The sequence below is a fragment of the Strongyloides ratti genome (assembly GCF_001040885.1).
Source record: "Strongyloides ratti genome assembly S_ratti_ED321, chromosome : 1".
NCBI lineage: Eukaryota > Metazoa > Nematoda > Chromadorea > Rhabditida > Strongyloididae > Strongyloides > Strongyloides ratti.
The window spans coordinates 6867581-6894902 of record NC_037307.1 but is presented as its reverse complement, the minus strand read 5'-3'; the positions used below and the strand labels follow the sequence as shown (position 1 = coordinate 6894902).

The window sequence follows — 27322 nt, the reverse complement described above, 5'->3', positions numbered from 1 at the left end:
AATTTTAAAAAACTTTTAATTTAATTTTGATTTTAAAATTAAGACAAATTAATGTTTAACATGAGCATGATTGTTCAATGATTCTTGAATGTATTTCAAATAACTTTTTATTGGCAGTCTATAACGATCATAAATTTACTGTTCCGGTTTAAAAAATTGTTTGATATCAAGGGCTTGAAGAACAAAAATTGAAGCGTTAAAGCAATCATTACACAATGAATGAAACAACAATTTTTTGCTTACTGAGAAACATATGTTCTTCTATATAGTTTCATGGCTACTCTATCTTTTTTTCTGAATTGACAAAAATTTGAACATTAAAGAATGTCATGTGTTATAACTTTTATTATTTAGGAAAAAAAAGCAACTGATCCCACGAATATAATTTTTTTTTAATTAAACATTTATCGTAAATAAACTTTTTTATGTATTAAATTTTAACATAAGTAATTTCTTAATATTTAATTTGTTAAAAAGTTAATTGATTTTTTTTAGTTGAATTGCTAACTATAATTGAATGAAAAAGAATAGTATGAAATAGCACAAAAGTATTTTATTATTTATATACTTAAAAAATATTTTAAAAATAAAGATTTTCTTATAAAATTATTTTTGTTTATAAAACATTATCTACATTTATTTTTTAAAAAAAGTTATAAAAAAAGGTAATTAATGCTATTAAGAAAATGTTATTAAAAGAAATTATATTAGATTTTGTTACACCATTTATAGTTTCCTTTTGTCCCCATGGATAACCACCATGCAAATAGGAACAATTATCGGTATTTTGTGGCTTGAATGAACCAAAATCATTAATGCTAAATGGGAAATTTTTACATTTTGAATCTGATGGATTAACCCAACAATTAATAATACGAGTTATCTGAAATAATTTATATAATATAATATTTTTATTAAATAATTAGTTTACCTCAAACCTTGCTCTAACGAGATTAGGTGAATCACAGCTATTTGGTTGACGTAAATCAGCATGATGAGCTGCACCATCAATTTCAAATACATAAAATGCTCTACTTGCTTGTGCTTCTTTCATTCCTGTCATACTAGATTTAAGGCAACCACTATACCATGGATCATATGTTCCGGTAGTTAAAATAACATTGGAAATACTGTTAAATGTTAAACCAAAAGTTGTTGGAATTTCTGTTGGTTTCAAATATTTAGCACTCCAATTAATTTTTTTAAATGTAATTGGACATGATTGAAGCATATTATCTATTGGTCCTTTACCACAATTTGGTAAAAACATATCATTTTTTGGTCCTTTTGAACATTGGGTAATAACAAGTGAAGTACATTCTTGCCAATTCCAATAATCAGGATCACCAAGACTTGCAACACCTTCATCACCACATAATTGTGGATTAACACAATTTGTTCCATTTGGATTATTATAATTATAATAAATCATAGCAGCTTTATATATTGCCATTGCAAGATCTTTATCATCAGTAAAAGTTTTATTTAAATATTGGCAAGCAACTTGAACAGGTAAACCAGGCATAAGTTTAAGAAAATTTGTACTATAACCATAATCTGTCATAGCCATATATTCAAATGCTTCTTGAATATATGATATAACATTACTAACATCAGATGGTTTAGCTAAAAAAGATTTTTTATCAATATTAAAATTTTTATTAATCCAGGCAATTCCGTTTTGAGTTTTTGAAATATTCTGTAATGCAATCCAACCTTTATATATCATATCTGTATTACATCCAGATGCAGCAAATGTTCTTGTTGTTATTTTATCAAAAGCACCCCAATCAATATGAGATCCTTCAAAATAAATAACTGGAGCAGATGATGCCCATGCACCATCAACTATATGAGGATATTTGATTCTAAACCAAAAACTAAGCATACCTAAAATTATTTGAAATTTACTAAATTTTTTTATTTATACTTACCACCATATGAGCCACCAAATGAAATTACTTTCATATTAGTATTATTATATACAGAATTTTTAAGATAAGTAATAAGTTTAGCATAATCAGCTAATGCTTGATTTGGTGTGAGGTAACCAATATGATTAATAGAAGATTTTGAATCTTTTCCAAAAGGTCTATTTTGTGGAAGCCCATAATATCTATGTTCTGCAAAGACAATTAAAGCATTATATAATGGTGCAAGATCCCACATTATTCCTGTGTTATCAGCAAATGACTCAATAAATCCCTCATTTCCTGTATAAAAAAACATTGGTCCTCCAGATTTGTAATAAGTATCATTGATTAAATATTTCATATCATATGTATCCATAATAGATTCAGAAAATTCATCAACTGGTACTGTAAATGTTTTTGTATCATAATAATAACCAGAACTATCTGGCTTCTTAGCATACTTTGGAAATTTATGAATTCCTATTGTACCAGAAACAAATATAAATAAAAGGAAATATTTTATCATTTTTAAGTAATTATAAAATTTAAAACCTAAAATATTATTAATATAAGAAATATAAATTATACTTTATCAATGAAAAAAAAATATTTTATTTTAAAAATGAATAAAACAATCTGATTAAATTTATAATTGTTGAAAAATTTTTTATATTCACTTTAAGTATCATTAATGATAAAATATTTTATCAATATTAGTTGATTTATCAGTTGTCAATGATAATAATAAGGTGTATATTTTATAATTAATCCTCCAATATTTCATGATTAATAAAAGTATAATATGAATTTTTTTTAATGTACTATATTAATGATAATCATTATTTCCATTTAATAACTTAATTTTTTAAAACATCGGAATTTAAAATATTTAATCAATCAAATTCTATAATCTATTTTTTGGCAATTATAATTTATTTATTGACATTAAAAAATTTTTTATGTTACAAAACAATTAAACACTTTATGATATTTTAATGTTTTGAATTATATTTTATATATATACTTTATAAAAATATTTACACTTTTAATACTTATAAAACATTAAATCACTTTTAGATAAAAAAAAGATTAATCTTTTGTTAATAACACAAAGTTAATTATAAAAAACACATATTTAATTTTTTATTAAAAAGAATGCAAAAAATTCAGGATGACTCAGAATAATTTATAAAATAATTTTTGTAACATTTAATTATTGATAAAAGAAAATATTTACAGTAATGAATGTTATATTCAAATTACAATTTTTTTTTTCAATTGTAATATTCAAATTATGATATATTTGAATATTAATTAGACTATAAATATAACCATATTTTAATAAAAATTTAATTTAATTTAATTATTGTTAAGTGTTTCATTGTTGTTTGGAGAATAAGTAGAAGAGTCTCAACACTAATAGCATTTCAAAAGGAGAAAAAATTAAAGAGAAGTTAATGTTTCAAGAAAAAATGCCTGAATTCAATTCAAAAAAATGAACAATGTAGAGAATATAAAGAAGAATGAAAATATTATGGAAAATTAATAAGAGATATTGGATTAAAAATGAATTTTTTACTAACGTCACTATCATCTGAAGTTTGTAAAAAACTAAGAACAAGTCTAGCACCAATAAAATCAATGTCAGCAACATGTGAAAAGATAGTGAAAATTTTGAATAAGGATTTAGAATTTATTGAGAATCTACTGTCGATGGACTAATGGTATTATCAATTAAACAAGATTCGGAAGAAACACTAACACAATGAGAAGAAAAGAATGAAAGAAAATATATCAAAATATGAATTTGACGATACGTTGCAGCAAAATAATTGATGTTAATATAATGTTTAATAAATAAATTAAAGCATAGGGAATATGAAAAAACAACGTTAAAGCAATATTGAAACAAAAATTATTCAACGTTTGAAAAAAACACGAAGTGCGGTTCTTGATGTTGAACTTTTTCAAAATTCAGTAAAAAAAATTAAAGAATTTAATTTGAACATTGAGAAAAAAACGGCCACTGAAGTGACGGGAAAAATCAAATAAAATTTAAATGTAAATTTAGAAAACAAAAATACAAAAAATTTTAATAAAATTAAACATATGGTAGAAGTACGAAGATCCAGAAGAAAATCTTGTAAACAAATTTTTCATAACTTTTAAAAATCTACTGTTAAAAGATGTAAAAATATTTTTGAAAGTTTGCATAGGAATTCCATCAATGGCAACTGAAAAATTAGGCTTAATTTTAATGTTACTGATCTACTAAACTATTTTTTTGAAAATTTGAATATTATACATATGTATAATTTTTTTTAAAATTTCAATGATAATTAAATGAAATTTTTCAGATTTTTTATGGTGTGAACCTCACCATTTAAAATTTTTTAAAAATGAATATAAAAAAATTATTTTTTTTTTGCATATTAAAATAATATATGATATATTCGAAAATTATCATAAATCAATAAAAAAAATAAAGTTTGATGTCAATTTTTAAAATGAATAAAATTTAATGAAAAAAAAAGTATATGATAATTATATTTTAATAAATAATTTTCTAAACAAAAAAAATTTGAATTTTTTGATAAAAAATAAGGAAAAAAAAGGTAATTAATTTTTGACTTGTACTAAAAAATTATTTTTTTTTTTCTAAACAATGATATCTATTAGGTTGTCCCACATGAAATGTTGTTTTTTTTGTTAAATTTTTAAATGCGCGTAACTCAGTGGAAAATTAATATTTTTTCTTCTAATAACAGTCATTAGATTCACCAAATTGTTTTCTATCGTATAACTACCTTTTCAAGCGTTTAGAATAAAAACTTTAAAAACTAGAAGCGATAGAAGCTTCAAGGGCAGATTCTAAGGGCTTATCGTTTTTGAAGAATTTCTTCTTTAAGAATGATTCAAATTTTAAAAAAAATGAGGGTAAGTGAGGACAAGGTTAGGGATATATTTTGGGCAAAAAAAGAATTTTTTATTTTGAATCCTTCAGTTTTTGAAGCATGGTTTCCGAAATCTATGAAAAAGAATTTTTTATAAAAATTAATTAGCTGTTTATTTTTGCTAAAAAGATTTGTCCTAGGGCTATTTTTATTAACATTTTTTTAAATTGTGCACAATTGGATTCAGTTTTCATAGTTTCAACAAGTTTTACTAGGTTTCATAGATCTCCAGTGCACAATTTTTTTAAAATACTACTATATTCCTGTTTTAAGATTTATTGTAGTTTTTAAGACAAAATTTTTATGAAACTATAATAAAAAATGGATACTATTGCTGCCTAGAATCCAATTCTTTTCATAGGTTATGTTTCATTTAAAAAATGAGTCATTTTTACTCTCAAAAGTTGAAAAAAAACAGACATCAATACGATGAATTGCTTGCTTTATGTTCAACCCTGGCAATAACCTTTGACCTTTCTTTTTTGAGTATCTATTTAGCTACAAATGGTTAGAAACTTTAGATTTTGAAACATCTGAAGCTTCAGATGTCCTTCTGACAATTTGTAAAAAAATATGCTTTAAAATCGTTCTTCATGACGCTTTTATCAAAGAATGAAATTTTTCTCCATGCTGCGCATTCTCAAGCTTCTCTTTTCCCACCCTGAATCTTTATAAAAAATTTTTTTTGGTAGAAGCATTGACAAGATTCACCTCAAAAACATTATCAAAAATTTTTTCTATTTTTGCTTCATTTGTCCTTTTTTTAACTTCAAAAAGGAAAATGTTGGGAAATCGACGCTTAGAAGGCTTTGTAAAAAATTAAATTAAAAATAATTAAATTTTATATTTTGGCATAATCTTTATATCATTATGTAGAGAAGATTCATAGGAATCTAGCAAATATTTTAGAATTTTTAAAACATAGCTAGTTATTAATTAAAACTAGCTGTAAACGTCGCGCATTAAAAAAACAACATTTCATATGGGACAACCTAATATATTGTAATCATTTATTTTCAATTTTTCTGATATAATAAAAATAAAGTATTAAAAAAGTTTTTAAAAATTTTATTAAATATAAAGTAATTTTAGCATATGATAGTTTAAAAAAATAAAAAAATTTATTAAATAATTTCTTTTTTTTTATCTATTTGTTTTTTTAGTATGAAAAATTTTATTGAACCATTTTTGTAATTTAAAAAAAATTTAGTACGTCAGCGACTCTAAAATTAAGCCTAATATCATAATTTGCAAGTAAAAAATACACCCTTCGTAGACGAAGAATTTCATTTTATGTGTTTAATGTTTCACTATGTTGTATTATTTTTATATTAACCATAAGTATCAAAGAAATTTTTTTACTTTTAATTTTCTTAAAATTAATGCGACGGTAATTTTGAAATTGATTAATAAAATTTATATTATTAATATTCTAAATTATTAAAAATAACATTGACTTTACTTTTAGACTAAAATTTTTTTAATGAATTTATTTAAATTTACCACATTACATTTATTTAAAAAGCAAAAAATTAAAAAGTATAGTTAAAATAAGCAAATAAAAAATTATTTAATTATGAAAATAAGCAGCAACAAATTGCTCGAAATCAAGGGCTCCTGGAATGGATCTTCCACCAATAGCATCAGTATATGGTTTCATTCTCTTGATACAATATTCAGCTTGTTCTGGTGAAAGATTGGCATACAATTCTTCAGCTGTTACATATCTTCTAAGTTCTTTAGACAAAGCTCTGAATGCACTTTCAATATCTTCAGATGATTGTATATTTTCAGTTTCTTTGCTAATTAAGAAGTTCATGTAATCTTGAAGATGAATGTCTCCAGTATTGTTAGGATCAACAATTGACAAAATTCTTTGGAACTCTGGTTCTGGATGTCCTTCATCAACCATCGGTAAATCATAACCGAGAGCACGAAGACAACTTTTGAATTGTTGGTGATCCAAAACGCCTCGCTTCTCCTTATCATAATGTTTGAACATCATGGAGAATTCTCTAAGTGCCTCTTCTGTTACTCCAGATTGATTACATGCTATTATTTGTTGTTCTAAATTGTGTTGCATTCTCATGGCAAGTTGATCTAGTTGATCCCATGCCTGAGCTAAACCAACTGTTGAATGTTGTGTATATTTATTATCTAAAATAAGAAGCTCTTCAAGATGTGCACCACGATCTTCAATTTGACGTAAAGCATTTCGAAGTTGTCTGATATCACTTGCCTTACGTTTAACCATTTCAAGTTGTTGATCTAATGTTCCATCAGTATCTAACATATCTGTACGAATATTAGTAATGTATTTATGGAAATCATTTGCTAATTTAGCAAATTCTCTACGTAATCTATCATTTTCTTCTTGTCTTCTATGTTCTTTTTCAAGTTCCATTTCTCTTTCTTTTATAATTCTTTGTAAATTTTTCCACGTATCTTCTAAAGCATCCATAGTAAACCAAGTGTATGGATTTTGGCCAACATTTTTGCTTTTTATTACTCTATCTAATTCTTGAAGTTGTTTAAAATCTTCTTCAGCAGTAACTAAACTTTTTTGGAATTGAGCATGAGCTTCTCTAAGAACACGAATTTCATCAAGAGAATTACATCTTACTGGATCAGTAAGATCTTCTTCAGCATTTTCAAACCAAGAATTAAAGTTAGAAGCTTTTTTAGCAAATGTAAGGAATAATTCTTCAATCTTTTTATAATTTTGGCTATGAGCAATTAAAGTTTGTCTTCTAGTAGCGCTATCTCTAAGAAGTTCTTGCCATCTTTGTATTACATTAGCATGTCTTCTTTCAATTTGAGGAGAATTATGATGGGATGATGCAACAAGTTGATCCTTAAGTTCAGTAATTCTTTGAATACCTTCATGTTCAAAAGCATTTAATCCAGCATCAAAAGTTTCTTGTTTAGCTAAAAGATTTTGAACTGAAGATAAATCTTTTCCATAATCATTACTCTTAACCATATTTTCTTTTTCAGCAATCCATGATTCAACAACATCACATTTCCAAAGGAATTGAAGATAAGCAGAACTATCTCTAAGTTTTTGTCCTCTACTTAATGCTAATTGACGAATTTTGTCAAAATGAGTTCTAAGATTTTCAACTTTCTTTCTAATGTCAGGACTATTATGATTTCCACTATCAATAAGATCTTGTCCTTGAACATTAATATCTTCAACTCTTTGTTCATGAGCTTTCATATCACCAAGGAAATTTTCATGTTTTTTAAGAAGTCCTTGAACAGAAGCCATATTGTCTCCAAAATTGTCACCACTAAGAATTTGTTCTTTTTCATTCATCCATGCTTCTTCTTCTTCTACTTTACCAATAAAGTTTTGGTAATCTTCACTTTCAGCTAATTTCTTTTGTCTTGTATCTGTAAGATCTTTAATACTTTCCCAATTTTCTTCTAATGCTTTCATTCTTTCAGCCATTTTAGCTTCAATTTCTGGATGAACATAATCTGCAGCACGTAATAATTCGATTCCTTTTTCTCTTACAGATTCAACTTGTGGTTTGTGAGAAGCAAGTTCTGTATCCAAACGTCTGTGTTTGCGTTTAAGATTTTGAACTCCAGTCAAGTCTCTTCCATAGTCATCTGAGCTTACAAGAAGTTTCTTTTCCTTAATCCAAGATTCTTCCTCATCTATATCACGTAAAAATTGATGAACAGCATGTGCTTTATTAAGTTTATCTCTTCTTTCATCAGCTAATTCTTTAGCTCTTTCATATCTATTATTAATTGATTGTCGTCTTTCGTCTATTTTATTGTTGTCAAATTGATCAGCATCACGAAGAATATCAGCTTGCCTATTCATATCATTAACTTTATCTTGATGTCCATCAATATCAGCTTGTAATAATTGGTGTTTTTTCAAGAGATTTTCTATGGAAGCTAAATCTTTACCATAGTCATCAGAAGCTAACAAGCGTTCAATTTCACCTAACCAGAATTCAAGATCTTTAACAGCAGCCATGAAACTTTTTTGTTTATTGGCTTCACGAAGTCTTGATGATTTTTCTGTGGTTGTTTTAACTAAAAGTTCCCATTGATCATTTAAACTTTTAAGTCTTTGTGAAACAGCTTCTTCACCACCACCACATTTAGCAGAATTTATAAGATTTTGACCTGCACTTATAAGTGATGCAATTCTATCAGCATTAGCAGAAAGTTCAGCTTCAAATGCTTGTTGTTTTTGATGTTTTTGTTGAATGTTAGTTGGATCTCTGTAAGATTCTTCCTGAGCAATTTGGAATTTCTCTGCAATCCAGTTTTCAATATCATCAGCATCTCTACTAAATTGTTGAAGTGTTTGTGATTCAATAAGTTTACTTCTTTTCTTAATAAGAGCATCTTTTAAGCCTTCCCATCTTTTAAGAATTTTTTTGATTGTATTATCAACATCATGTTTTGAATAATGATCATTGTCAACAAGTTGTTTAGCAAATTTGTTAAGTGCATTAATTTTCTCTTGTTGTGAAGCAATTGCTTTATCAAAGTCTTCATGTTTTTTAATTAAGCTTTCAACATTTCCACCATCTTCTTGATTCAAGAAAGCTTCTCTTGCACTCATCCAAGTATCAGCTTGTTCACAATCTCTGTAGAATAATTGAAGTTCCAAACATTGATCGAGAACTTTTCTTCTAGCAATCCAAGCATCTTTTAATTTTTGACGAGCTTCAGCTACATCAGCCATATGTCTTTTAACATCTTCTGATGCATAATGATTTGCATTAATAAGTTGATTTCCAAATTGATCAAAAGCGTTAACAGTTGCTGCTCGAGAATCTATTTCTGTCTTGTATTCTTGATGTCTTTCAAGGAGAGCTTCAGCCCCAGTAACATCATTAGCCAATTCTTTGGAACTGACAAGTTGATTCATTCCAGAAATCCATTGCATGAGATCTCTGAAATCAGATAAAAACCTTTGGTAGTCGTATGAATCCAAAAGTTTTTCTTTTCTATTATTGGCTTTTTGTGTAAGTCTTGTCCATTGAGCATTTATTTCTTTTTGAAGATCATAAATTTGTTCAGCAGCTTCTGGATGAGTTTGTCTTAATTTGTTAGCTTTCTCATCAAGTGTACGAATTTTATCTCCGAGAACAGTCAAATCTCTTTCAATACCTTCATGTTTTCTTTGGAGAGCTTGAACAGATCTAAGATCTCTTCCAAAGTCATCAGTGTCAAGAGCTTCATTCTTTTCTTGAATCCATTCTTTTGTTTCATCTATATCATGATGAAAACGTTGAACTTCATGGGCAGAATCAAGTTGTTGTTCTCTTTGAATTGCCTTCTTTTCAAGAGCTTTCCATCTCAAGTTCAAATCATCGATTTGTTGTTTAATTTTAACAGCTGTTTCTGTTTGACCATAAGCACTAAGAGCAGTGGCAATTTGATTCATTTCTTGAAGACGAACTTCATTGGCTTTCAAATCACCCTTGAAGTCATCGAATCGTTTTTGAAGCACTTCAACTTGTTCCAAATCTGTACCAATTTCTTGTTCAGAAGCAACAGTTTCACGTGATCTGATCCATTCAGCTAAATCATTAGCTTCACGAAGAAGTTGATATCCTTTGCAAGCTTCTTCAAGTTTTCTTCTTCTTGTATCTCCAAGAAGAAGCAAGTTTTGATATTGATCTTCAATAGAATGTTGCTTAGAGTTTATAGAGTTAGCTTGATTGGCAGCCATTGCTTGTTGATAATGAGCACTACCAGGTTCAAGTTTCTTAACATAAGTAGCAGGAACAAATCCTTGTCTATCATTTACTTCAACTTTCCACCAATCTGGATTATGAGCATTTAATAAAGTTAAAACATCTCCTTTTTTAATTGATACTTCTCTAGGAGATTTTTCAGTGTAATCATAAAGTGCAATAACACATTCTCTACCTAAATGCCCACCAGGTTGTTCTTGGTATTTGCATAAATTAGCTTGTTTTGAAAGAACATCAATTGTAGATTTAAAAGCTTCTAAATCACTCATTAATGCACGATGTTTTTTCAGCAAGCTTTCAGCAGAATCTTCATCTTTACCATAATCAATACTACCAACAATTGGCTCTTTTTCTCTCATCCAGTTTTCGGCTTCGGTTGCATCTGCCATATATTGATGACCTTGAAGAGAATCAGTTAAATCTTGTTTTCTTTTTTCAGCCTTTGTTTTAAGATTTCTCCAATTGTCTTTTAATGTTGCAACCTTATCTCTGATAGTTGGAGCAAGAAAATGTCCACTCTCAACCATAGCTTCAGCAGCAGCTGCAACAGATTCAACTTGAGGTTCATGATTATTAATTTCTGCAATTAATGCATTTTGTTTTTTAATTAAATTTTGAACACCAATCAAATCACGTCCTCTGTTAGTATTTGAAGCAATTTGTTCTTTTTCACGGATCCATGCCAATTCATCTTCAATATCTCTAAATAATTGATTTCCTTGAAGAGATTCATCCAACTTAACTTTTCTTTTAGTTATTGGTTCTCTAAGATTGTCAAATCTTTGAAGTAAACCTTCTTGTTTTTTAATAATTGTTGGAGCGTTAAAATGTTCAATATCAGCAAATGTTTTAGCTTGATTCTTAATGTTATCAATACGATCATGATGAGCATTATAATCACTTTCAATAAGTGCAAGTTTCTTTTGAAGATTTTGAACTGAAGTAAGATCTTTACCATAATCTTCACTACTAAGTTGACCTTCTAATTCACTTAACCAAAGTTCAATATCTTCAATATTACGATTAAACAATTGTTCATCGTTGGCTTCTTTCAATTTGGCACCTTTAAGTGCTGTAGCATCAACCAATTCATTCCAACGAGAATCAACATCTTCAAGACGACTTTTAATGTGAATTTTGTCAAAATGATCAGCTGAAATTAAATCTTGTCCAGATTGATTAATATCATCGAGACGATTTTTATTAGCTTTAAGTTCTTGCTCAAAATTAATGTGTTTTTGAAGTTTTCCTCTAATATTTGTTGGATCGAGATAAGATTTATCGTTTGCAATCTTAAGTTTTTCAACGATCCAGTTAACCATTTCATCACAATCTCTATCGAATTGTTGAAGTCTGAAACTTTCATCAAGTCTACTTCTTCTCAATGCAGCTCTATCAATAAGTTGCTTTCTTCTAGATAAAAGAATATCACGTCTATTAGCAACATCATTTGCTGCATAGTGATTTCCATTTATAAGTTTAGTAGCAAACTCATCAAGAGCATTTATCTTTTCACTTTGAGCAGCAAGACTTTTTTCAAAATCTTCATGTTTTTTAATAAGACATTCTACAGCATCAAGAGAATCTCCCAAATCTTCATTATTTAAAAAGCCTTCTTGTTTAGTCATCCATGTTTCTGCTTGTTCAGTATCACGGTAAAATAATTGAAGATCCATACATTGTTCATAAAGAACACGTTTCTCTTCCCATAATGCAAGTAATGAATCTCTTTCATTGCTTAAATTGTCTAATTTCTCCTTAATTTCAACACTTTCTGGAAAACTTTCAATAAGCATTTTTTCTCCAGCTTCTTTAGTTTGAACAAAACTATCTTCTCTAGCTTCAATTTCACCTTTGTGTTCTTGGTGAGCTTCAAGTAATGCTTCTGCACCAGCAACATCTCTAGCTAATTCTCCGGCACCAATAATTAATTTCATATCAGAAACCCAAAGCATTAAATCACGATAATCAGCAAGGAAACGTTGAAGATTGAAACTTCTATCAAGTCCTTCTTTTCTTGCTTGTGCTTGTTTTTTCAAATTTTCCCATCTATTTTGAGCTTCATTCATTTTAGCTTCAATAGCTTCAGCTCTATCTGGATGTGTTTGAATAAGTCTCTCAGACTCTTTTTTCAATTGTTCCATTTTAGATTCAATTGCACCTAAATCTCTTTCAGTATTTTCTAATTTTCTTTGAAGAGCTTGTACATTATTAAGATCTCTTCCAAAGTCATCTGAAGTAAGAATGGCTTCTTTCTCAACAACCCAACTCATTGTTTCATCAATATCTCTATTGAATCGTTGAACTTGATGAGCTCCAAATAATCCTTCTCTTCTGGTGGCAGCAAGAGTATTTAATTTATGCCATGCTTCATTAACTTCATCTCTTTTTTTAAAAATTGCTTCAGCTTCAGGATGTCCTTCATCATATAATTTATCTGCTGCTTGATTAACATCATTAATTCTATAATGATGATTACCAAGCTCTTTTAAAAATTCATCGAATTTTCTTTGTAATACTTCTACATGTTCTAAATCCATTCCAAAATCTTCTGCTGTAACAAAAGCTTCTTTATCTTTAATCCAATAAAGAACTTCATCACATTGTCTATTATATTGTAATAATTTTAATGCTTGTTGCAATTTAACCCCTTTCTCATTGAGCTTGAAAAATAATTTATCCCATAAGGCGTGTAATTCTTGGAGGCGTTTCCTAATTGTTTCACTTGCAAAATGCCCATTTTGTATCATATCATTTCCAGTTTTATCAAGTTTTGTAATAGCATTGGAATGTGCTTGTACTTCAGCTACAAAACTTTCATGCTTCTGAATCTTAGCTTGTAAATTAATTGGATCTTTAAATGATTCTTCAGCAGCAGTCTGTAACTTTTCTAAAATCCAAATTTCCAATTCATCAGCATCTCTTTTAAAATATTGAAATTGACGGGCTTCCTCCAATCTATCTCTTTTTACTTTAGCATACTCTTTAAATTGAGTATAATGTCCTAAAACTTCTTGACGTCTATTTTGTATATCTTCAGCTGTCTCTAAAATTTTAATTTCTGTTGGTGGTTGTGGTACTTCTAATACAGGCTCTGGTGGATTTCCATCTGACATTTTTTTTTGTTGTTGTATTAAATCAAGTCTAAAAATAGAATCATTAGTTTAAAAGACAAGTATAACTAGAATATTAAAGTAGAGAAAAAATTGTTCATTTCAAGTCACATAAATTATAAATAAATAGCATATTATCAGAGTTAAATTTACATAAGCTATAAAGCATTACAATTTTAAGTATAAACAATTATGAATAAACTGAGAAAGTTATTATAATATCCAAACTATATATTGTTATCATGAATAATACTAAAATTGATAACATTCTTAGTAATAAAATTAAAATATAGTTAAGTTAATCAATGAATTTATTAAATTATTTCAAACTATTTATGTATATTTAATATTCAAAATAAATAAAAATATCATATAATATATATTATAATTTATTTTTAAAAAATCTCTAATTTTATCAATATCTAGTAAAAAAATAATATGAAAATAAATAAATAAATATTAAAATTATCTCCAAAAGTGGGGAGCCCAGATGATAAAAATGTTAAATCAATTAATCAACATTTTATAAATGTAAAAGTATTTAAATAATCTGAAAATGCAATTGTTGACAAAAAGAAATTTTATGTCATTTTCTAAAGAGAGATGTCCGCAAACATTGACATCAACAGAAACAATACTAACATCAATGCAGTAAGAAACGCAGCTCAGAGTTTTCGCTGAGTTTGATAATATAATGAACAAGGCCAATACTTATAACACACTGTAATAAATAAATTTATAGAATGCTATGTTTGTATGTCAATTCGATGTGTATAACACTGTTGAAAGAGATAGTACAATTGAAGATATAAGAGAGAGAAATGGCAATATAACTATGGCAAGAAAAAAAATTTTTTTCACAATACATTTTGCCTATCTATCATTTAAATAGTTAACAAAAGGCCTGTCGTGCCATTTAATATAAAGATATTTATCTATAAAAAAGTTTTTTCAATGTTTTTATATATAGGACATTTAAAATGCAAACTATAAGAACGACCTTTAAAAAATAAATCTACAATAAAATGACTCAAACTATAAAATGTTTTATAAAAAAAAATATTTAAAACATTCTTGGTATTTATAGTTAATATATAAAATATAAACATATTAATAATAAAATATCTCTCATAAATGTGCATTCGTATATATATATTGTTAAATAAACCGATTATTTTTTTATCAAAAATGTGTAGGACTGATTTTATTAGTAATATGGATGAGTCAATTTATTAAAATAAAATAGTAAATTATTATCTTCATTGAAAATCAATTTTTTCATACTTTAAAATTAATCTCATTTTATATGTTAAAAACATACAAATTAATTTTTTTTATTTGAAATTTATTAATAACTAAAAAGGATTTTTACAATTTTAATAAAATTTAATACTAATAAAAGTTTTAATTTTCTATATACATATAAATTTACTAATATTAAATGATCAACAAATAAAATTTATTAAGATGATATTTATTAAATATACTTCAACAAGATACGTATGATTTCATGGAAATATTTGATAATAATATTGATAAATATCAATATATACATATATGTTAAAATTACTATCATTATAAATTTTTACGCAAATTTTAACTTCAAGAAATTTATTTTATCTTTGACATTATTTTTTTTTTCTAAATCTCATCTTTCAGTAGTAGATATATATATTATTATATATATATATTTATTACTAATCTAAATAAATGACAGCCTCTTTCTTTTTATTTATAACATTTTCCCAACTATAATTTAACCAGTCATAAAGAAATTAAATATAATGGTGAATAATGTTATCAGAAATATACCTTCTATTAAATTGCATTGTACTTATAATATAATATGATTATGAAAAAAAAAAAAATTGATATACTATATGAGTTTTTTTTTTTATAATGTTTTTCTTCATTCTAATAACTTTTATACAACATATTGATTAGACATTTATGAGTAAGATGCTGCGTATTTCCTCTTGTTGTCGTTTCTCTGTCTTCTATCTTCAACTTTCCTCATTATACCATTTTTGGATTTGCTTTTAACTACATCATACAGAGAAACATTTATACAGTTAGATATATCATATATCTATTTTTTTTTTTAACTATACTTTTTTTTTTTAAATTACACGTTTTCTTAATAATAATAAACTATTTTTTTTATAAATATAATAATTTATTTCACTTTAAAATATAATATAAAATTATTCAAACTCTTTTTAGAATACATTATAGTATAATTAATTTGCATAAGCCAATTTATTTATACAAAATGGAACGAAGTATGGAAAATAAATATCGTTCTTTTAAAGCTATACCATTAGCTCCTATATATTATCCAACTGAGGAAGAATTTAAATCACCTATTGATTATATTAGAAAAATTAAACCTGAAGCTGAACAGTATGGTGTTATAAAAATTGTACCACCATCTTCATTTAAACCACCATTTGTTATTGATGAAAATAAATTTAAATTTAAACCAAGAAATCAAAATATAGGAGAAATTGATATGATGAGGAGAGCTAAATCACAATTTCAAGAAAGACTTGATTATTTTTATAGTTATCAGGGTAAAACATATAAACAAATGACTGTTGATGGAAAAAGTATAGATTATTTTTGGTTATACAAAGTAAGATATATATATTAATATAATATTATATAATTAAATGTTATTGTTGTTGTTTTTTTTTATAGTTAGTAAAAAATTTGGGTGGTTATGAGGAATGTTGTATACAAAAAAATTGGGGAAAAATATCACAATATTGTGGTTTTAAAGCAAGTCAAAGTGGTAGATTTAAGGAAGCTTATTTTAAAGTATTAGTTTCTTTTGCTGAAAGTATGAAAAAAATGAATAAATATGCTGAGGAACAATCTATAACTAATGTTGATATTATACGTGATTTTTCAAATTTTGTTGAACCAAGACAGGCACCTGGTAGGATGATGGCAGGATTACGATCTAAAGAACATTGTCCATCATTACCTAAAAAACCTAAAAGAGAATCAAAATGTTGTTATTGTTGTCATAAAAATGAAAATGAAAAATGTATAATGATATGTGAAGATTGTAGTAAAGTATGTCATAGTTATTGTTTTGATCCAAAACAAAAGAAACCTGGTACAAATGAATGGAAATGTATTGAATGTATTGAAAAATCATTAATATCAATTGGTTCTTCTTATGGTTTTGAGGAATCACGTGAAGCATTTACTTTAAAAGAATTTAAAGAATATTGTGATGATTTTAAAAAAAAATATTTTTGTGTAAACAATTTAAGTACTATTTCTATACAAGAAATTGAAAAAGAATACTGGAAAAATGCAATTAATCAAAATTCTGTCTCTGTTAAATATGGTGCTGATTTATCAGCAGGAATTTATGGTAGTGGATTTCCTAGAGAAAGTGCAAAAGATAAATGTAATAAAAATGTTTCTTTAAAAGATTTTAATGAATATCTTAAACATCCTTGGAATATAAATAATATACCATATCTAGAAGAAACTGTATTAAAATATATTGGAGTTGATATATCTGGTATGATAGTACCATGGATTTATGTTGGAATGGCTTTTTCAACATTTGCTTGGCATACAGAAGATCATTGGATGTATTCAATTAATTATCATCATAAAGGTGATACAAAAGTATGGTATGGAGTTTCAGGATTAGATGGTGAAAAATTTGATAATATTGCAAAACAACTTGTACCAGAATTATTTCAATGTCAACCAGGAATTATGCATACATTAACACTTGTTATTAATCCAAATATATTAATAGAAAGAGGACTTAAAGTTACTACAGTTCATCAAAATGAAGGTGAAATTGTAGTTACATATCCTAGAGCCTATCATGCAGGTTTTAATTGTGGTTTTAATGTTGCAGAAGCTTGTAATTTTGCCCCAGCTGATTGGTTAATTTATGGTAGAAATTGTATTGATCATTATCAATCTATAAAACGCCATTGCGTATTTGCTCATGATGAGTTAATTTATAATCTTTATAAACATATTGATGAGTTAGGATCTCATTTAATAATTGCCATTTATAATGAATTAAAAATAATGGCTGATAAAGAAGATGAATTAAGAAAACATGTTTATAAATTAGGTATAAAACATGAAGAGACTGTTTTATTTGAAAAAATAAATGATAATTTAAGAGAATGTAAAATTTGTGGTACAACGTGTTTTTTATCAGCATTGGTATCTAAAAAAGAAAGTGAAAAATATTTTGTATGTTTAGAGCATGCAGATGAATTAGTTAAAATTTTACCAACAAAAGATTTAGTTTTAAAAACAAGGCTTTCACTTGAAAAAATTGAAACAATTCTTTCAGATGTTGATAGAAAAATTAAATCCTTAACTAGTCAATAAAATATTAATTTTTATATTTGATTACTACCCATATATAATATTATTATCGGGCTCATCATTTTTCAATTTTATATCTTAACTTATATTTTATTTTAATTTCTTATAAATCTCATATTTATTTTTACAATACTGTCTTCAATGTCACAGATAGATGAAGTTAAAAAGCCAAAACAAATTCTTTAGAAGTAATCAAAAACATATCTTAAGATATTTTTAAATAATTTGTCTTTAAAATAAAATTAATTTTTACTCTTTATATTTTTGCTTTATCATTAAAATTACACTAATATCCTTAAATTTACAACTTAAATAATATTTTATTAATTTTAAATATAAATATCTATTTTAAGAATTTTCTTTTTATTTAAAAATAACTTTTTGTATATTATCTATTTTGTTTTATATATCTTTTTTTTTTAATTTTATCTTACTTTAAAATATAAATTTATCAAAAGTTTTAAAATACTTAAAACAAATAATTAAATTTTTTTAATAACATATAAAAATTTTTATCACAATTAATTGTTATATATTTATTTAAATTATCATTAATTAACTTGTTTAAAAACTTCGAGTACAATCATAAAACATAACATTTTCATTTTATAGTGATTATATGTTTAAATATAAAATATTTTTGTTTTAACTTATCCATGTGAAGTTTCTTTCAATCAATTGATATATTAGTATCAAGACAATTTTCTATGCTATTAAGCAAATAATATATGTACTTTTTTATTTCAATCATAATAAATATTTTTTTAAATTTATTTGTAATTTTTGAATAAACAAAAATTTGAATATATTAGTTTTAAATTTTTATATTACTATTTTAGACCAAAAAAAAACTTAATAAATAAAGTAAGTTATAGTAAAAAGATTTTCAGAGTGCTGCATATAATTTTTCCTATGATAATAGTCATTTCATTGAAAGATTAAAATAATTGAAAGTTCATAATTAATAAATTAGATAAAACATTTTAAAATTGTTTATTTTTAAACTTAAAAATGTTATCAGATGTATACATTTATTTTAATAGTAAATAAAATAATAAATGTATAAAATATTTAAAGTTATTATTTTTAATCATTAAAATTTCAATGTTTTTATATTATAACTAGATTTTTTGTTGGATTAAAAAATTTTTTAAATTGATTAAGACTATCATATAGAGTACTAATGAAAATGTGTCTGTTTTTCAAACTCCTGCTTTACAATGAATAGCTATGTGGCGATCATTATACAAACTAATAATTTTTTTGTAAAGTTCATAGAAAGTTTTGGATCTACGAGGTACTGTTAAAAAATATAAATTATTAAAATTTTTTTAACAAGTAAGTTTGCATTTATCAGGCCAATCCAAATAATGCAGCAATTAAAAATTACTTGAATTGATAATAGTTAAATTTTATTTGATAGTATAATTTTTCTCATCACATTTGTAACTATTTTTATTACTGTGTAGTTTGTGATAATATACTTATTGGTTTTCATTGGAAAGTATATATGACATTTTGGTTCTTCATTCGATTATTTATTAAATTCCTTCTTATTGATGAGTACAATTACAATTTCAATATTGTCTGCAGTTGATGATGATTCCTAAAAATATAATTTAGACAAAATAATAAAATTTTCGTACCTTACCTGACACAAAATATGTTTTCTTTCTTTTTCTCCAACTATTTTATATTTTATTTCATTAGCATAAATAAATCCATTAGTATCATTTTTTACTTTTTTTCTAACGATCAGTATACTTTTATCGAAGTATGGAATATCTCTGTAACAAATTTTCATTAGTACATTTACCTTATTAAAAGCATAAAAGTTTAGACATTTTTATATTAGAATTTCATCTGAATCATTCTTCACATTTTGAATTTGGTCACAAGTAATTTTTATTTTCCCTAAATTTACAGTATTAAAAAACGATAGAAAGTTTTTAGATTTTCATTCATTCGACATTTACGATCTTCTAATTTAAAGATGTGTTGTCATATTTTTCGTCAAATAATAATCGAGAATTTCTTGAATTAACAATTATTTTATTATCAATTAAGAAGAAAAATATTTTTAAAATATTTCCATATTCCATATTAGTTATGTTATCTTTGTAACGCTTTTTACGAACTTCTTTTATAACTTTCATAAAATTATTAATAGTTGTATTACTTGCCATAACTTCATAGATACAATTAAAGTATGTAAAGATCAATCCACGTGATCCAGTACCATGTGAAATATGAAGAAAAAGTTTTTTATTGCCAGCAATGTCAGAAACCTTTTTGTATAATTTTGTATGGTAAAGATCAGTAATTGAAATCTCATATTATTTCCAATTTTTAATATGAAAGTGTGTCATATCTATTGGATTCTCTTTACTCATAGTCAATGTAAATTTAAAGACTTCAATGTTAAGAAGCTCTGTTGGTATATTTTTTTTCAAATTGACAGTTATATTTCCGTGAGTACTTTTGTTATATGGCTAATTATATGTCTTTGTATTAACATTTTTATCATTATTAAAGTTTTCACTAACAATTGCAATAATTTCTTCAACATTTTCAAGATACTACATCTCCCTAAAAATTAATACTTACTTATTAACTTTCACACTCGAAACCATTTTCATATAAACTTTATATAAAATAATACAATGATACCTAAAATAACGACAAAAATAATCAAAATTATTTCAAGTACAATTACATGTGCTTAAACCGCTTCCAATTTTATCTATAGCAATATCAAATGTTTTATTTTGACTTCTTTCAATTTTTTCCTTCTCTTGTTTTATCTTGACATCATGAATTGCCGTTCCATTTGAATTATTGTTAACAACAAAGCAATCTTCTATCACGAATTTTGGTAATGTTGTGAATATCTAATTTAGTGTTTTATAAATACATTTTAAAATGTATATTTCTTTTATTTGAACTTTCAAAAAGTATTGAGCTTTCAGAACGTTTGAAGTTATCTTTGGTATTGCCATATGACACTGATTCTAGATAGCCAAAAGTAACTCCATCAATAGTACAGTTTGATTTGACTGTACTTTCATTTGAAAAATATGGTATCATCTCTTCTAGATGTAATTGATTTTTTTCCTCCGGACCGAAATAAAAAATTTTGATATTTCTTGTAAATTTTCTAACGTTTCATAATTTTAGAAGAATTTCAAAACACCATAGTTTTTCAGCCCAAATTTATATTGTACTTTACTGTCAAAATTTGAAACATTTTGAACACTATCTTTTAAGAATCTCGTTTTTGTTATCATAATCTTTTTGTCCTTGTAAAAGTCTGGATCAATAATATCACCGTTCAAATGAAGTTTCATATTATAACCTTGTGAAATTTGCTTTTGCTTAATGAGATGAAAACTAGATCTCCCGTTCTGTAATAATGATGATGCATAGTTCACAATTGTAATTTCTGGTTCACCATACATAGTCTTGAAAATTTCACATGGATATTCTAACTGATTTTTATCCTGTTCATTAGGTATGCTGAAAGAATAATATATTTCTTTGCCTCCAGCCAAAGGATCATAACTTTGATTCTTTGACAAAACTACTATATTATTTTGATTATCTACACATTCATTCGTTAATTTGGGAAGACTTTTTGATTCTTGAAGCGACTTAACAAAATTTTTGATGTCTGACTTATTCTCCTACTCAAAGCTGTAGGTCCAGGAATATACTTCAAGTGCTGAATTCTCTGTTTTTATTTGAACATTTCCACAGATAAAAGTGTTGGTTTTAGAAATGTTATACGTGACTGGTATCTAAAGAAAAAGTAAATTAGAAATCAAAATTTTTAAACTTGAATAAATTATTGAATCCTTAAGTAAAAATCAGAAACTGGAATCCGTATGATTGTATTTGTTCAATGTTCATTTTACAATGACAATTTGTGTCATAGTTAAGTGTTCTATAGCAATTGAAAATATTTCATTAGTAATTTTTCATGGCACCAAAAAGAAGAGATTCTCATCAGGACTTTGATCACAGCAGTTGAAATGATGAAACAGCAACAAAGCAATAAAGCTGGAAATAATCCAAAAAAATTTTAATTGCTTTTTTGATGAAAAAATCAACATTTAAATCCTTTTTTTTTATATTGAAAATTAGAATTTATTATTCAGATATTCAAAATTTTTATCAAAATTAACATAATGCATTTTTAATATACAAATTTTATTACATTAAACAAAAAAAAGTAATTTAAGTTAAATAATTTTTTACTAAATTAACTTATTAAATTTTTTTTATAATAAAATAGTTTATTTTTTATTAGTTTAAAAAAAGAAAAACATTGCAAAAAAATCAAAAAAAAATTAGAAGAGTTATAAGTATTGAAGGAAAAATTAAATTTTTTATTGATATAGAAATTTGGTATTAAGCTTAATTGATTAGCAAAAAAATATTCTAAAAGATTAGATATTTAAAAAAACTTTTTTTTAGCTTAATTAATAGGAATAAATTTCAATTATTAAGTCTGATGTTCTTTGAAATAATTTAAACAAATAAAAGTTTTAAAAACAAGAGTTTATTTAAATTTTTTTCTGATCATGGATACAGACAACTAATTACCGTATATCACAAATCATAAGTTAAAATGTTTTCTAATTTTACCTTTTTTAAATTTGGATTGTTTTCCATGTCATAGGATTACTCTAATTTCAAAGGTTTTTTTTTTGAAAATTTCAATATTATGCATATTTTTATTAAACAAATAATTAATAAAAATTAAATTTTCAACTTTTACTATTGTACTTTGTATATAGTTAATTCATAACAAAAATTTATAATTTCACTCTTTATTACTAAAAAATATAGATTATATAACAACAATTGTCTTCACTTGAATACATTGTTAAAATTTATTGGAATGAAACTCAATCATAAATTAGTATAATTTGCATATAAAAATCAAAATAAATTTTATTCCGTGATTAAAAAAAGTAGTTTACAAAAAATAAATCTAAAGTAATTGTTGTCAAGTAACATGCACTACAATTTTTATCTATGAATTAATAATTTTATTGTATAAAAAAGGTAAAAAAAAATTTTTTTGTATTTTATGAAAAAATACTTTCAATATATAACTATGTTATCTCAAAAACATTTAATTAGAAAAATTAATTTTAGGTAAATAAAATATCTCTTGATATTTTAAAAATGTATCAATTGATTTATTATAAAAAATTTACATATTATAAAATTATATTTTTTATTGTTTCATTTTGATATCACCATTTTAGTATTTTCAAAAGTTTTTAGTTTTTTGTAACGTAAAAGAAATAGTTTTTTTTTTGATATATCAAATTCTTACAAAAAAAAATTGACAATTAAGTAAAAATATATTTCTATATTCTTTGATGACGTAGAATTAAAACATTGTTTTTGAAAATTATGTTCTATAATTTGAATATAACTTTTCAAAAATGTGTTATAATTTATTGAAAATTTGAATATACAAAATACATCAAATTTCACATTTATTTTCACAGAACTTTCTAGAAAATAAATTGATTTAAACAAAAATTGTACTTTTATATTAGTTATTATTTTATTATATTTTTGAAAATATATACTTTTATTAATATCATTAATAAATAAAAAAAAATTAACTCAATTTTATTATCTATAATTGTCAGTTTATCTGAATCTCCTGGTTTGTTCGTTACTACTTTATTTCTAAATCTTTTTCTTAATACCGATTCTTTTTATCAATCTTTCTCTTTTGATAATCTATTCTGAAAGCAAAGACTAATAATTGTTGTTTTCCATTGATAGTGGTTGATAATCATTACAGTATTATTTATTAAAAAATTACTAAAAATATTAAAAAAAAAAGAAATGATACGAATGATAGTTGTAGCTAAAAAATTTACCAATTGTAGTTGAAACTTTTTAAACCTCTCATAATTTAAATTATTCATTGATAAATTTCAAAGATACAATGTCATTCCAATCATTAACTTGGATGATTAATTTAATTAAACATAAAAACAAATTTTATACTGGCAATCTGATTGTACAGAACAAATAGAAGGTAAATGATTAATATTATACTTAAAATAAAAAAAACAACATCACTTAAATGGTTTTTTTATATTTTATTTAGAAATGTTTCAATAAAAATCTTACAAACGTATTAAACTTTTTTGAAAATTTCATATCTAGATTAAAAATTTATTCTTATAAAAAGCCATAATTACAAACGGTTTTTTTTTAGCCTTTTGTTAACCTTAAATCAAATTTCATTTAAAAATTACTATTTTATATTAAATGATAATTTTACATTTTTCACTACAATATTTATATTTTAACATAATTTTTTAAAAAATTAATTAAACTTTTGATAATCAACACATTTTTTTTCTCTTAAAAAAGGTTATACAAAGTTTTCACATTTTCTTTCTTATCATATATAAATATATTTTTGAGATTATTTTTAAGTAATAATACTTCAATAATACATATAAATAATATTCTAATTTTTAAACATCTAATTAATATAGATATGATTATAAATTTTTTTATGACATTATTAATATGTCTAATAACTTTTCTGACCCATCTAAAAATAATAATAATAATAATCAAGATAAAAAAAAGAAATACTTAGATTTGTAAGTATTAATATTATTTATTTTAATCAACTAATTTAGTGTTGTAAAAAGAGGAACATCTGATAATGAAATTGAGTATAATGCTGTTGATGTAACACTTTTTAAAATTACACAAGGATATGATACATTTGTATCATTTATTATGGATATTATCATAGGAGCATTTGATAATATAACTGATTTTTCTGATATACCAGAAAAATTTGATTATGGTTATATAACAGTTGCATATTTTTGGAGTTTTATTATAACATCTGCCAAAGAAATTGGCCATTCAATAGGAAAATGTAGTATTGGTAGTTATTTAATGAGTTCTATATTTGGTTTACCAGCAACAGCATTAATAACATATTTACTACTTCCATTACGTTTATTTTTAATAAAACGAATATCAGACAATAATTTTATGACAATAGCTGAGAGACGTTTAGATTTAATTTTAAATGCTTTCATATTTGGTATTTGTGTTGAAAATGTTATAAATTATTTGGAATTAACAATATCAGATGGATCTGTGACATATTACCTTCCAATTGTATTAGTATCCTCGATTACTATTATTGGACCACGTCTTGGTAGAAATAGAACTAAATTTATAATAGTTATTATGGGTATTGGTTTATGTGTTAGCTTAATTTTAACATCAATATTTTCAAAAATTAATACAGAATATTTTTTAGGATTACTATTAGATATAATATTTAGTTTTTTTAATATTCAATTTTTAATAGCAAATTTAAGGAAACCAAAAGATGAAAGAGATATGACTTCATCACAAACAATGTCATTAATCTTATCTTTATATACCCATCTTTGTATAACTTTTCTTACTGGTAGATATATTTTTGAAAGTGCAGTAGATAAAATTGTAGGAAAACAAAAATTATAAATCTCTTTTTAATAAATTGATAAATATATAATATGTTATATGATACATCAAAATAAATTTCTTTTATCCTATTTATATTTTACAACCATTTGATTCATCTATATTTATTTTTCCTTCAGATTTCAATTTATGTAATGTTGGTGTCCAATATTCAATAGGCAATCGTTTTGATTCATAAGTTCTTTTACCATAACTTGGATTTGTGTCTCTAAAAATAATATTACAATATTATAATTAAAAAAAAAATACCTTCTCCAAATACGTTCCTGTTTAGTACACTTCCAAACCCATTCATCTATAGTAGAACATTTTCCAAGAAGTTTTCCTATAGGATGTTCTTTGTAACATGAAAAAAGCATATCTATCAAAACATTACATTCATCAGTATGAAGATGTGGTGATAAATCTGGTTGCATTTGTAATAAATAATCCTATAAAACATTTCATTTAGTAATTTATTAAAGTTTACAAAATATTTGAAAAATTAACAATATATAATTAAAAATTAATTAACATTTTTTTACAACAATCTTATATTTTTATTTAGATTAAAATAAAACAGTATTCCAACCAAAGTAAGGTGGTTGTTTCAAGATTATTCATAGTAAAATTCACTATCACTCTCTTCACTTATCATTAAATGATCTTCCCAGTAATCATCGATTCCCTGTTTATACTTGTAAGCAGCATAAATTCCAATAAAATAAAATACTGAAGTAACAATTCCAACTGATCCAGCAAGTATTAATCCTTCTAAAATTTTTATACTAATAACATTTATACATGGATCACAATCTTTATTTTGGGAACATTTTAATAATGTACAATTGACAGCTGAATCCATTGTTGATGTTAAACCACAACAATCAAAACGATTTTCAAATTTAAAAATTTGATCATTATTTGAATTTTTCCAATGATATTTAACTTCTTCATTTAATTCACTTGTTGTTGTATGAAAGATACATACTGCAGCAACTGCCAATTGAGCAAGTAATGCAAAAGAAAGAAGTATTATATAAAAAACAATACTAACATGATTTTGACGATTACCTATATAGAAACCATATATAGCAATAAAAACAATAATAATACTACATATGATAAGACCTAATATTACTCCAGAAGAGAATGGATATGTTAATTCTCTAACATAATTTCCTATTAATAATAATACTAATGAAATAACCTATAATTAAGTTAATGTATATTTATTGATAAAAAAAATAACTTACAGTATAAAGAACATTTATAGAAGTATAATAATTTTGAATTCCTTTAAATTTATAACGTACTGTTGTAAGAGACATTTTTATATTTCTATTCTTTTTAACAAAAAGAAAAAACTCATTGATTAAATTACTTCCATGATAAAATAATATAAGATAAGAAGTCTGTGGTAATTGATTAACAAAGTAACTTAAATGCTTGATCATTCAATGATTGACGATTTAATTATTTGTAAATCATCATTTTTTCTATTGTCGTAGTTGGTATTCATTTATTCTCTTTATAGTAGTTAAAAAAGTAAATATAACATATCAATGAAAGTTTTTTATTAGCAAAAAAAAATTTTTTAGTAATCATATTTTAATTTGTATAATGGTAAATGTTTAAAATATTTAAATTATACTTAATTGCTTCATGAAAATACTTTTTTTTAATATTTCTTTACCACTGTAAAATAA

General features: G+C 24.6%; 8 protein-coding genes across 8 annotated transcripts; 2 read left to right on the top strand and 6 right to left on the bottom strand.

The window, feature by feature from the left end:
• Nucleotides 1-643: 643 nt before the first annotated feature.
• On the bottom strand, nt 644-2439 carry SRAE_1000217800 (Lysosomal Pro-X carboxypeptidase; the record flags this gene model as incomplete). The annotated part of the gene is made up of 3 exons (XM_024649224.1): nt 644-883; nt 932-1890; nt 1935-2439. 3 exons carry the CDS (start codon nt 2437-2439, stop codon nt 644-646), a joined length of 1704 nt encoding a protein of 567 aa, XP_024503123.1.
• Nucleotides 2440-6437: 3998 nt separating this feature from the next.
• On the bottom strand, nt 6438-13718 carry SRAE_1000217700 (Spectrin alpha chain, erythrocytic 1; the record flags this gene model as incomplete). The annotated part of the gene is made up of 1 exon (XM_024649223.1): nt 6438-13718. One exon carries the CDS (start codon nt 13716-13718, stop codon nt 6438-6440), a length of 7281 nt encoding a protein of 2426 aa, XP_024503122.1.
• Nucleotides 13719-15987: 2269 nt separating this feature from the next.
• On the top strand, nt 15988-18098 carry SRAE_1000217600 (Lysine-specific demethylase 5B; the record flags this gene model as incomplete). Its single annotated transcript, XM_024649222.1, has 2 exons — nt 15988-16350; nt 16416-18098. The coding sequence occupies 2 exons, from the start codon at nt 15988-15990 to the stop codon at nt 18096-18098; spliced, it is 2046 nt and encodes a 681-aa protein (XP_024503121.1).
• A 1531-nt stretch (nt 18099-19629) lies between these two features.
• SRAE_1000217500 (Hypothetical protein) lies at nt 19630-19899 on the bottom strand (the record flags this gene model as incomplete). Its single annotated transcript, XM_024649221.1, has 2 exons — nt 19630-19701; nt 19747-19899. 2 exons carry the CDS (start codon nt 19897-19899, stop codon nt 19630-19632), a joined length of 225 nt encoding a protein of 74 aa, XP_024503120.1.
• Nucleotides 19900-20730: 831 nt separating this feature from the next.
• Nucleotides 20731-22769, bottom strand: SRAE_1000217400 (Hypothetical protein; the record flags this gene model as incomplete). Its single annotated transcript, XM_024649220.1, has 4 exons — nt 20731-20765; nt 20812-20986; nt 21320-21745; nt 22743-22769. The coding sequence occupies 4 exons, from the start codon at nt 22767-22769 to the stop codon at nt 20731-20733; spliced, it is 663 nt and encodes a 220-aa protein (XP_024503119.1).
• A 1899-nt stretch (nt 22770-24668) lies between these two features.
• On the top strand, nt 24669-25634 carry SRAE_1000217300 (Hypothetical protein; the record flags this gene model as incomplete). Its single annotated transcript, XM_024649219.1, has 2 exons — nt 24669-24745; nt 24785-25634. The coding sequence occupies 2 exons, from the start codon at nt 24669-24671 to the stop codon at nt 25632-25634; spliced, it is 927 nt and encodes a 308-aa protein (XP_024503118.1).
• A 72-nt stretch (nt 25635-25706) lies between these two features.
• SRAE_1000217200 (COX assembly mitochondrial protein 2 homolog) lies at nt 25707-26050 on the bottom strand (the record flags this gene model as incomplete). Its single annotated transcript, XM_024649217.1, has 3 exons — nt 25707-25842; nt 25884-25929; nt 26011-26050. The coding sequence occupies 3 exons, from the start codon at nt 26048-26050 to the stop codon at nt 25707-25709; spliced, it is 222 nt and encodes a 73-aa protein (XP_024503117.1).
• A 179-nt stretch (nt 26051-26229) lies between these two features.
• On the bottom strand, nt 26230-26944 carry SRAE_1000217100 (Tetraspanin 97E; the record flags this gene model as incomplete). Its single annotated transcript, XM_024649216.1, has 3 exons — nt 26230-26687; nt 26733-26823; nt 26870-26944. The coding sequence occupies 3 exons, from the start codon at nt 26942-26944 to the stop codon at nt 26230-26232; spliced, it is 624 nt and encodes a 207-aa protein (XP_024503116.1).
• Between the last annotated feature and the right edge of the window lie 378 nt (nt 26945-27322).